Source organism: Dendropsophus ebraccatus, chromosome 10 (genome assembly GCF_027789765.1).
Source record: "Dendropsophus ebraccatus isolate aDenEbr1 chromosome 10, aDenEbr1.pat, whole genome shotgun sequence".
Taxonomy (NCBI): domain Eukaryota; kingdom Metazoa; phylum Chordata; class Amphibia; order Anura; family Hylidae; genus Dendropsophus; species Dendropsophus ebraccatus.
The window spans coordinates 95,163,422-95,175,535 of NC_091463.1; the positions used below are offsets into that span (position 1 = coordinate 95,163,422).

At 46.4% G+C, this 12,114-nt stretch overlaps 1 protein-coding gene across 1 annotated transcript; it reads left to right on the forward strand.

Annotated features, from left to right (window-relative positions):
• The first annotated feature begins 7,350 nt into the window (after positions 1 to 7,350).
• LOC138765842 (carbohydrate sulfotransferase 4-like) lies at positions 7,351 to 11,867 on the forward strand. Its single transcript, XM_069942935.1, has 2 exons — positions 7,351 to 7,412; positions 10,192 to 11,867. Exon 2 carries the CDS (start codon positions 10,204 to 10,206, stop codon positions 11,338 to 11,340), a length of 1,137 nt encoding a protein of 378 aa, XP_069799036.1. The 5' UTR covers positions 7,351 to 7,412; positions 10,192 to 10,203; the 3' UTR covers positions 11,341 to 11,867.
• Positions 11,868 to 12,114: the final 247 nt, after the last annotated feature.

Genomic DNA, 12,114 nt, shown 5'->3' on the forward strand with positions numbered 1-12,114 from the left:
GGGGGTGGAATACCATGTATGTAACAGCAGGGGGCTGCATACTATGTATGTAACAGCAGGGGACGGCATACCATGTATGTAACAGCAGAGGGCGGCATACCATGTATGTAACAGCGCAGGGCAGCATACCATGTATGTAACAGCAGGGGGCGGCATACCATCTATGTAACAGAAGGGGGCAACATACCAGGTATGTAACAGCAGGGGGAAGCATACCATGTATGTAACAGCAGGGGGCTGCATACTATGTATATAACAACAGGGGGCGGCATACCATGTATGCAACAGCAGAGGGCGGCATACCATGTATGTAACAGTAGGGGGCGGCATACCGTGTATGTAACAGCTAGGGGAGGCAGCATACCATGTATGTAACAGCTAGGGGAGGCAGCATACCATGTATGTAACAGCAGGGGGAGGCATACCATGTATGTAACAACAGCGGCGTCATAACATGTATGTAACAGCAGGGGGCAGCATACCATGTATGTAACAGCAGGGGGCTGCATACTATGTATGTAACAGCAGGGGGAAGCATACCATGTATGTAACAGCAGGGGGAAGCATACCATGTATGTAACAGCAGGTGTTACAGCACGTCTTCTCATGTTGCCAAATAACATACTCAGCTCTGCCCCATGACAAATCTCGGCTATATCTGTAAAATCTTTATGAGTGAACGAGTCCACCTGCTGGACTCAACCATGCATAAGCGATTTACCTACAGATGTAGCAGAGCTCTGTTTGTCAGGTGTAGCAAAGCAGGTTTCAGCATTCCAGTTGTAGCAGAGCTTAGTTTGGGATATGTAGTAAAAATTAGTTTGTCGAATGTGACGGAGCTGAGTTTGCCAGGTGTAGATGACCTGAAAATGTGAGATGTAGTAGAACTGAATTTGCCAGATGTAGCAGACATGAGTTTGACATTTAGCAGATGTAAAATGTAAGATGTAGTAGACATGAGTTTTACATGGTGTAGAAGAGCTGCGTTTTTGTTTCAGGGCTGGGTTTGTCAGGTGTAGCTGAGCTAAAAATGTGAGAATTAGTAGAGCTGAATTTGTCAGATGTAGCAGAGCTGGGTTTGTCAGGTGTAGTTGAGTCTAAAATGTAAGATGTAGTAGACATGAGTTTAACTTGATGTTGCAGAGTTGCATTTTTCAGATGTAGCAGAGCTAGGTTTGTCAGGTGTAGCTGAGCTAAGAATGTGAGGTGTAATAAAGCTGGGTTTGTCAGATGTAGCAGAGATGAATTGGTGTAGCACAGATGTCAATTAGGAATAGTCCTGGTTTGGGGGGCATATAGACTTGTAGAAACAGAGGGGGGCACCAGGTCACACATTTCCCTTAAAGGGCTCTCATATCAAATTTGAAACAATGTTGCTGTTCACGCTGTATAAGACGGAGCGGTCCGGATCCCGCCACTGTGCCCTATGGGATCGCAGGTTGTTGCAGGGAGACACACTGCAAAATGTCTGAAAAACAGAGATGGAAAATCAGCTGATTCCCTTCAATCCGTCATCTGAGGAACCAGCTGGTGGCGGATTATCAGATGTGCCGGTTTATCAAATACAACTATATAAGTTTATATGAAGAGATGGCAAAGAACGCCCTGAGGTTACTGGGTTCATTCTATATATATATATGTTAGTGTGTTAGGTGCGGGGGCAGGAACAGGGAAGTTTTCCGTTTTCTTTGACGGTAAATGTACGATCATGGGTGTATAGGATCACAGAGAACAATCCCTATCTGTGTGACACAACCTGATGTTACCATCTATACACGGAAGTTCTTTTTATTTCCCTTATTGGGATGTCATACCATGTATGTAACAGCAGGGGGCGTCATAACATGTATGTAACAGCAGGGGGCAGCATACCATGTATGTAACAGCAGGGGGCGTCATAACATGTATGTAACAACAGCGGCGTCATAACATGTATGTAACAACAGCGGCGTCATAACATGTATGTAACAGCAGGGGGCAGCATACCATGTATGTAACAGCAGGGGGCGGCATACCATGTATGTAACAGCAGGGGGCGGAATACCATGTATGTAACAGCAGGGGGTGGAATACCAAGTATGTAACAGCAGAAAGCGGCATACCATGTATGTAACAGTAGGGGGCGGCATACCGTGTATGTAACAGCTAGGGGAGGCAGCATACCATGTATGTAACAGCAGGGGGAGGCATACCATGTATGTAACAACAGCGGCGTCATAACATGTATGTAACAGCAGGGGGCAGCATACCATGTATGTAACAGCAGGGGGAGGCATACCATGTATGTAACAGCAGGGGGAAGCATACCATGTATGTAACAGCGGGGGCGGAATACCATGTATGTAACAGCAGGGGGCGGCATACCATGTATGTAACAGCAGGGGGCGGCATACCATGTATGTAACAGCAGGGGGTGGCATACCATGTATGTAACAGCAGGGGGCCGCCAGTAGTATATACCCCTTGTGTGCTGCCCCCAGTAGTATATACCCCTTGTGTGCTGCCCCCAGTAGTATATACCCCTTGTGTGCTTCCCCCAGTAGTGTATAGACACTGTGTTTTCCCCTAGTTATATATAGCCCCCTTGTGCTCCCCCAAAAGTATATAGACCCCCTGTGTGCTGTCCCAGTTGTATATAAACCCCCTGTGTGCTGCCCCCAGTCGTATATACCCCGTGTGTTGCCCCTAGTTGCATATACCCCCTGTGTGCTCCCCCACTAGTATATAGACCCATTGTGTGCTCACCCACTTGTATATAGCTCCCCTGTGTGCTCCCTCAGTGGTGTATAGCCCATCTGTGTGCTCCCCTACTTGAATATAGACCTCCTGTGTGCTCCCTCACTTGGATATAGATCCCTGTGTCCTCCTCCAGTAGTATATAAACCCCCTGTGTGGTTCCCCCAGTAGTATATAGACCCCCTGTGTGCTCCACCAGTATTATATAGATCCCTGTGTGCTCCCCCAGTAGTATATACACCACTGTGTGCTCCTCCAGCAGTTTATAGACCCCTTGTGTGCATCCCCCAGTTATATATAGACCCCTGTGTGCTCCCCCAGTTATATATAGACCCCCTTTGTGCTCCCCCAGTTATATATAGACCCCCTGTGTGCTCCCCGTTATATATAGACTCCCTATGTGCTGCCCCCAGTAGTATATAGACCCCCTGTGCCCCACCAGTAGTATATAGACCCTCTGTGTGTTCCCCCAGTAGTATATAGACCCCCTGTGTGCCCCACCAGTAGTATATAGACCTCTGTGTGCTCCTTCAGTAGTATATAGACCCCTGTGTGCTGCCCCAGTAGTATATAGACCCCTGTGTGCCCCCCAGTTATATATAGACCCCTGTGTGCTTCCTCAGCAGTATATAGACCCCTGTGTGCCCCACCAGCAGTATATGCAGGGCCGTATTTACCACTAGGCACCCGTGGTCCGGTGCCTAGGGCAGCACCTTGCAGGGGGGCAGCACCAAAGAGCAGGGTGAAGGTAACTTTTTTTTTGTTTTTATTTTTTTAGTCTCTCACCTCTTTATCATACTTGCCACTAAATCTGATGTCTTTTTGAGGGGGGCTGGGGGGTAGGTATGATCAGGTCTGGTGTGGTGGTTTTGTTCTGGTCTGATATGGCTGTGACGCCTGGAGCTATTACTTACCAATCTACCAATCCTGTGGTGAGAATTCCCCCAGACAATGTGCAGGCTGCACTTATCATTGATTTAATATGGAAATTTATGTGTTAAGCCGTTAAAAACCATGAAAACGCAATTAAAACAATGTTTCTACATGTAGAGAAATGCATGTGGCCGAAACCAGGCTCCCCCACGCTCGCCAAGATGGGTCTTCAGGTTTAGTGCCTAGGGCAGCAGTAGCTGTTAATACGGCCCTGAGTATATAGACTCCCTGTGTGCCCCACCAGTAGTATATAGACCCCCTGTGTGCCCCACCAGTAGTATATAGACCCCTGTGTGTTCCCCCAGTAGTATATAGACCCCCTGTGTGCTACCCCAGTAGTATATAGCTCCCCTGTGTGCTCCCCCAGTAGTATATAGCCCCCCTGTGTGCTCCCCCACTTGGATATAGACCTCCGGTGTGCTCCCCCAGTTGTATATAGACCCCATTCTGCTGCCCCAAGTAGTATATAGACCCCCTGTGTGCTGACCCAAGTAGTATATAGACCCCTCTGTGAAGCCCCAGTAGTCTATAGCCCCCCGTGTGCTCCCCCAGTTATATATAGCCCCCCTGTGTGCTCCCCCCATTTATACAGACCCTCGCTGTGCGCTCCCCCAGTTACACAGGCCCCTGTGTGCTCCCCCTCCCATATAGTAAATAGCACAATAAAACAAACATTTATACTCACCTGGGTACGGGCGTCTCCTCTTCTCTTCACTCTTGTGGCCGCAAGGGTTTTCCCTGCGGTCACAAGAGGCTGCGCTCCCCTCGTCCAGGCGCCGATGCTCCAGTAATGTCACTGGAGCACCGCCACCACAAGGAAAGAGCGGCCAATTGTGACCGCAGGGAAAACACTTCCTGCGGCCACAAGCGCTGCTGCTGCAGGTAACTGTGAGCGCTCATTATGAGTGCTCATAGTTACAGTTCAGATCGCAGCAGCGAGCGGGGCAGCGGCCCTGTCTAGCTGTCTTGTGAGCACAAGTGAAGAGCGGGGCCTGGGGGCCCTCCTGGATGTTGGGGGCCACAAGCGATTGCTTGGGTGCTTGGTGCCAAAGACCGCTACTGCATACCATGTATGTAACAGCAGGGGGAGGCATACCATGTATGTAACAGCAGGGGGGTGGCATACCATCTTCTTCTCATCTATCGTAACTTTGCGTCATTGTTTTTGTGATTTTTCGGGCCCGGTGTGTCGCTGACCTTCACCTTCTGTCCTTTCTCTTACACTGGGGAGTGGTTTCCTCCCTACAAGGAACCTGTCACTTAGAGGGTGTCTCTTTGGAAGAGCTGGAATGTTCCCTTGAGCAGGTTTCTTGCCTCTCAGACTGGTGACGCTTGAGGAATCCCGTACGGCCGTGCTCCGCAACATTATCTAGAGTCACGGACCGTGTTTGAGTCGTCTTTAGCTCAGTATTAGTTGGGGATTGTTACAAGGCTGACCCCCCCCCCCCCTCCATAGGTAAGACTCTTCATTATAGGAGAAGAGACATGACACAGGATTGTAGAATCAGGTCCGTTAACCCAATCCTACAAGACCAACGTACTGCCCCTCTTCCATCCTAACCCAGGTTACCACGCTGCCCAGCCCTTCCCAACCAACACCCAGTGATGTTGTTACCACCATTACCCCCAGCCGCCCACAATGCCTCACAACAAACATTGTGGTAATTTAGATGACTCTCGAAGGGAGACTACCCCCCCCCTTGACCTTACCCTTGTAGTGAATCCCCCCTCACCCACTTTAACTCCAAGGACACATCCAGCCTCTAAACTTAAGCCTACCCTAAAAGGACTCCCGGAGGAGAATTAAAATGGGGAAGGAAAAAAAGGGGATGACTGACTATCCGAATCATTAAAGGGCAGGAGGGAGGTGGACACCCCACTAACTCCGCCCCTTACTCCTCCCAGAGACTTACCCTGCCTACCTCCACAGTCATGTGGGCCCCCTCCTCCTATTGCCCATTGGCCTGGCTTCGGACGTGTGCAGTTAGTCTCACGTGGGGGACCACAATGGACGGACCTTTGTGAAACGTATGTCCGACTGGGGGTCAGGTAACGGCCATACCTGCTGAACGCTGAAACTAAAGAACTTATGGTATAGCAGAGAATGGCAGCTGGTGCGACCATGTGAGGACAACAGTCCATTGTGTGTGTGTGTAAGGCCAGGTTCACACTGCAGTCCGTTTATAAGATCTGTTACCTTTAACGTAAACAAAAACGTGGTCAACTGCGTTTCGATTCTTTTTTTTCTTTCGCTTTTCACTGGAAGTTGATGGAAAAACATATCCAAGCGGATGCACACAATTGCATCTGGGGTTTTTTTCCATTAAAGAGGTAGTTCACAAAAAATCATTTTTTTTTCTTCCATTATTTATTAAGTACTGTATGTCCTGCAGGAAGTGGTGTATTCTTTCCAGTCTGGAGAGCAGGAGAGGGGATTTGCTGCAGCTCTGGACAGTTCCTGACATGGACAGAGATGGCAGCAGAGAGCACTGTGTCAGACTGGAAAGAATACACCACTTCCTGCAGGACATACAGAAGATGATAAGTACTGGAAGACTTGTTTTTTTTTTTAATATTAGTAACTTACAAATCTCTGGCATAATTTTTAGTTTGTTTTTGTTGAACAACTCCTTTAAACAGATACGTTAAATGGACTAAAAAAAAGCAGTGTGAACCCAGCCGTAGTGTCACCTCCTTCAGGTGAAGACGTTATTGTGTGAACCAAACAACCGTGACGGAGACGCCAGGACCTCCCAGTCATTCATCACCCAGATCCAGGGGGTCAAAGGCAGCAGAGCAGATAGAGGCAGGAGGTGGGAGAGATACGGCATTTGTCTCCGGCACCGGGTATGGAGGAGAGGTCTCCGGCGCTCTGCAAGTAAGGTGAGACAGCGCTCCATATCTCCACTGCAGGACAGAGCTTCTTCAGGTCTACGTGGGGATGTTCGAGGTTTTACAAATGTATTATCACTATAGTGAATACCTCCACCGGGAGAGGACTCTCATAGTCTGAGTGGGAATCATCACTCCGGGAAAGGATTCTTTACAGTAAGAGCCGTTTATCTGTGGAACGCATCACCTCCAGGGATGTTACCGACAAAACCTGTGACAGAATATAAAAATAGACCTGACATTTTGAAGTAATGTCGTGAGAGAACATTGAGGGAAATTACCAAATTTCGTAAGAAGTTAAATCGGCTACGCGTCCCTGCAGGGATGAGGCGTGTCGTCTTCTCTGACTGTTCTCTGATCATCGAATATAGATTATAGAGGCTTATAGTGTTACATAGTTATAAGAGTCCATCAAGTTCAACCTACAGAATCCCGACTGTGTTGATCCAGAGGAAGGCAAAACTTTCATAAAACAGACGCCATCACAGCGGAAAAAAAATTCCTTCCCGACTACATGAAAAGAACCCTTTAGGACCATTTTTTGCCTTTAGGACCATAAAAACTTTCTTTTTTTTAGATTTCTCACAGTAACTTTGTTGAATTGCCCCCCCCACCACCACCACCTATTTGACAGATCCAGAGGATAGACCGCCAGTGGTTAGAGACCGCTGTGACCCGATAGATAGTGATGATGAGACTGTCATAAAGTTTTGTTTTCTGTTCCTGTTAATGTATAATGTAAAGTTATTATTAACAGAAACAACTAAGTACAAAGAGCAACAACGGATAGGACACTTTAAGTGGGGGACGTGGCGGAAGAAGATCCTGAAGAGGGGGCCGCCGGACACCAGGTCAGTAGCATATAGTCTATGGGGGGGGGGGGGGGGGGGCGCAAGTTCATAGTCATATTCTTAGTAGGGCTGAAACAACACCCATGTCCATCAAGTTCAACCAAGGAGGGAATGGATGATGGATGGAGGGAAGGGGGATGGATGATGGATGGAGGGAAGGGGGATGGATGATGGATGGAGGGAAGGGGGATGGATGATGGATGGAGGGAAGGGGGATGGATGATGGATAAAGGGAAGGGGGATGGATGGAGGGAAGGGGGGCGGATGATGGATGGAGGGATGGAGGGATGTTATTGTGTCTCTGCCTGGAGTGAAGCCTCCACTCTTTTTGCTCTGACGGCTTCTGAGAGTCACTGTTCTTATGGTGGAGACGTCTTGAATAGAGATGAGCGAACCTGGAGCATGCTCGAGTCGATCTGAACCCGAACGTTCGGCATTTGATTAGCGGTGGCTGCTGAAGTTGGATAACGCCCTAAGGTTATCTGGAAATCATGGATATAGTCATTGGCTGTATCCATGTTTTCCAGACAACCTTAGAGCTTTATCCAAGTTCAGCAGCCCCCGCTAATCAAATGCCGATCGTTCGGGTTTTGGATGGACTAGAGCATGCTCGAGTTTCCCGCATCTCTAGTCTTGAACCTTTTTTTTTTTCTCCAGGTGGAAGCAGCGCCCCCTTGTGTTCTGAGGGGATTTTGTTTTCTTCTAGGGGCCATTTATATACTTGTCCCTGTACTCTGCTCTTTCCAAAGGAATGAATAGAGCCATGGGTCACATGCTGTACCCACATCTGTATTCATAACAAAAAAGCCGGGGCCCGATATGGAGATCGGCCAGGGAAATGAAGGACGGACATCCCACAATCTCACAGGATAGGGGACAAGTTAATTTTGGGTGGACAACCTTTTGATGTGTGAATAGAGTTTAAGGCTATGTTCACACACTGTCACAATGGCGGCTGTTTTCATTGGATGGCTGTCACTTAACTAAACAAAACAAAACAGGTTCAGTGTGAACCTGGCCAAATCGAGAAAACAATGCAAAAAAAAATAAAAAATTAGCTGGTGTAGATGAAGGCCCATGTAGAACGTTGTCCTCACCTTCAGCTAAAACTTGGAATGGGTTCGAAACACACAAAACTCTAACACTTTCCATTCCAATATTCCAAGTTTTGGCCCTTATGGTAATGGAAACCAGGGATCAGACCACAACGCTAAATGTGAACGCTGCCTGAGAACTGTGTTAGAGCATCCATGTGTTCTAGTTATGAATCACATTCCTCCATAACCCTTTACACAAGCACCATTGTCTGCAGACAATACAGGGAATTACTCCGCAGTCTCTTAAGTAAACTAGTTTATTTAGTCTGTGAGACACATCAATCATAAGGAAACATAACGCTCGGCTGCCTGCCGTCTCTGGCTGCCGCTCCTTTACAGCTGGACCTGAGTGACATTTCCCTGTACACGTAAAGTTTATTCTCCACCATCTGTTGCTCAATAGGAATGACACCTGGCTGATAACAATCTATAGGGTGTCCCACTGGCACCACATTAGTGTAAGAACACAATGGTTTCACAATGCAGCCTTCACTCACACGCCCATTATACGTGATGGTTTTATGTGCGTCAGCTGTACCTGACATGTGGCTGTAAACATTGCTGTGTCCTCAGGCTACTCTTATAATGCTTTCAGGTGAACACAATGGGCGTATGTGCTGGAGATGCTTCTAATGCATAGCTCCCCATTCACCCAACAAAAGCCCCCATTAGGGTATATAAGAAAGTGTTGCAGACTGTACTTGAGCAGTACAGTTTAAAAAAAATAAAATAAAATAGATTGTGGCTTTTGGCTATACACCAAAGGTATATGCAGTATCCCAGTACATATTGGGCTTGAGTAGGGTTGGATTAACAGTTTAGACTGCTTGATATTGCTCCATAAAGTCCTCCATGCTGCTGCTGCTTTAGGGGGTTTGCTATAGAGAAGTAGGGGACCCAGTTGCCCTCTTTTGTGCATGTACAAAGTATGGAAGCCACCATAGAGGCTAGGATCTATCTACAAGCTCAGAGACAACTGAAAGTTATATATGGAGCCATCAGAGGGGAAAACTGATGAAAAATGCCATATACGATAAGGCTAGAATTACAGCTACTACACATGCACAAACACAACTTATTCTAAGGCTTCCTTATATGAAAGGAGAGCGTTGACTGTGCAATATAGGCTACATGCAATTTAAAAAATAAGAATACTGCTGTAAAAAGAGCTAAAAGAGAGAGGATGGAGATCAAACATGCAGCAACTCGGTCAGATTTACCTCTTAACAGCAAACACTATGTATAAAAAAAACGTTCGGGCTAAAAAATAGACTCATTGGGGAAATGAGGAATCCTCCATAAACATAATCTATCCTAACCTTTTCGTATGAACGGATTGGTGGGTGATGGTGAGTTCACAGATATCCTTGATTTTCAAATCGGTGTTGCCGTTTCAGAAATATGGGTCAAAAACATTATATGCAAATTAGTTACCTTGGTGCACTACAAGCCATAAGCAAATGTTAGAAGCTGCAACACTGATTTAAAAAACTAGGGACATTGTGGAGCTCAGCGCTTATCTGCCCATACAAAGAGGTTAGAATGGACTATGAAATGCTAAAGATGCGACAGAGAAGGAGTTTTTGAATTTGTCATTTTTTAAATTATAATTTGTGAAATTGGCCAGACCTTTAATATTACTTGTTTGTTATACATTGCCTTCTCTTTTTTTCTCATTACAGATTTAACACGACATGGCTCCACGCATTTCGCTCTACAACCTCATAATTGTTATACTCCTCACCTTCTTATTTGTATGGATTCTCCACACTAAGTTGGAAGGCCATGAAGAAAGACGCACTCATGTTCTTCTTCTGTCATCTTGGAGGTCTGGCTCATCTTTCTTAGGACAGATATTCAACCATCACCCTAATGTTTTCTACCTTTTTGAGCCAGCCCGAATGGTTTGGGTAAAGTTCCCCAAAGAGAAAGCGAGTATTTTGCATTATCCCGTACGAGACCTATTCCGTTCATTATTCACCTGTGACGTGTCTCCCCTACATGATTATCTTCCCAATGGTGGACAATATATTTCCAATCTTCCCTTTTGGTCTGAGAGTTGGGCATTGTGTTCTCAACCTGCTTGCAAAGCCTTAGACTTAACCGAAGAGTATGATCGCCCCACTTGCTTTCAGCGTTGCGGTTATGTTCCCTTAAAAAAGATGGCGGAGTCTTGTGAAGCTCACAGCCATGTGGTTCTAAAGACGGTACGTGTGCTAGATCTTGGTTCTCTTCTTCCACTTTTTCGAGATCCAAATCTGGACCTACGAGTGGTTCATCTGATAAGGGACCCACGGGCAGTGGCCCTTTCACGAATCAACTTTAGAAACCTTTTGAATGATGAGGATCTCATTGTGCTCAGGGACTATAAGGAATGGGAAAATAAGAAAGCAAAGCCGAATGTCACCCAAGTTATGGCCAAGATTTGCAAAGCCCAAGTGGCGATCTATGAGTTTGGCCGACAAGCCAGTAAAGCCTTGCAAGGAAAATATATAATGGTACGATACGAAGACTTAGCTAGAGAACCATTGACCATGGTGGAAAAGATCTACAAACATACAGGTCTAAGCCTAAACAAAGATCTTCAGAAATGGGTGTACAACATCACCCACCAGCAAAAACCAGCCCAATACGGGTTTATGAACTTTGCCAAGGAGTCCATGAAAATGGTTCAGAAGTGGAGGAAGGATCTTAAACATAATGTTGTATTAGAGATCCAAGATGCTTGTCAGAAGGCGATGAAAGTCTTCGGATACAGTAAAGTGAGGACTGTGAAGGAGCAACATGACCTAACGTTAAGTGTAATGATTGATGTTGAAAAGTACAGATAGAGGGAGGTGTATGTGGCACGAACCATGTGTCACCCCAAAAAGACAGCGGGAGATTAAGAAGTTGCTCTAGAACTGGTATAGAAAGGAGGGGTTTGAGTTCCTGGAGAACTAGGACTATGTTCTTGTTGGCTACAGGCTCTATGGCAGTGCTTCTCAAACTGTGATGCGGGCCCCACCAGTGAGGTGCCCCTTAGTTGCTGGGGAGGCAGTTTTTACAAAAGTGACTATAAGCTGCAAGAGTCTCTGGTTTAGAAACATTATTGACTAATTTTGTTCCTATGTTGATGTTCTGCAGCGTTTATGAGACAAATGAAGAGTAGACTGAGCAATACTTTTTATTTTTGCAAAGACTTCCACCTCAGATGGTGAGGCCCCGGCATCCTCTTGGTCTGTCTAGTGGGCTCCAATAGAAAAAGTTTGAGAAATGGTTTTATGGTATAAATGGACTGTAGTTGCGCTTGGAGAAAGATGACTAGAAGCTTGGAGACATGCTTTATGAAGGGATTAGAGAGAGGCCACTGCACATATAGCTGGCAGGACAGTATGTGGTACTACCCTAACGCCTAAGATCCATGACAGCTATTCTGCTAGGACCCTCTTACAACTTAAAAAAAAGGTTCAGTGGACCTACCGACTGTACAGAGGCCTCCCGACTCTCACCAAACAGATGACGTTGGAAGAGAGAAGGTTTTGGCTTATTGGGATTCAAGTGCTTTATCCTATGTTCTTAAAGAGATAAACTGTGCGTCTGGAAGAGTCTGGCAGTGGCTTACC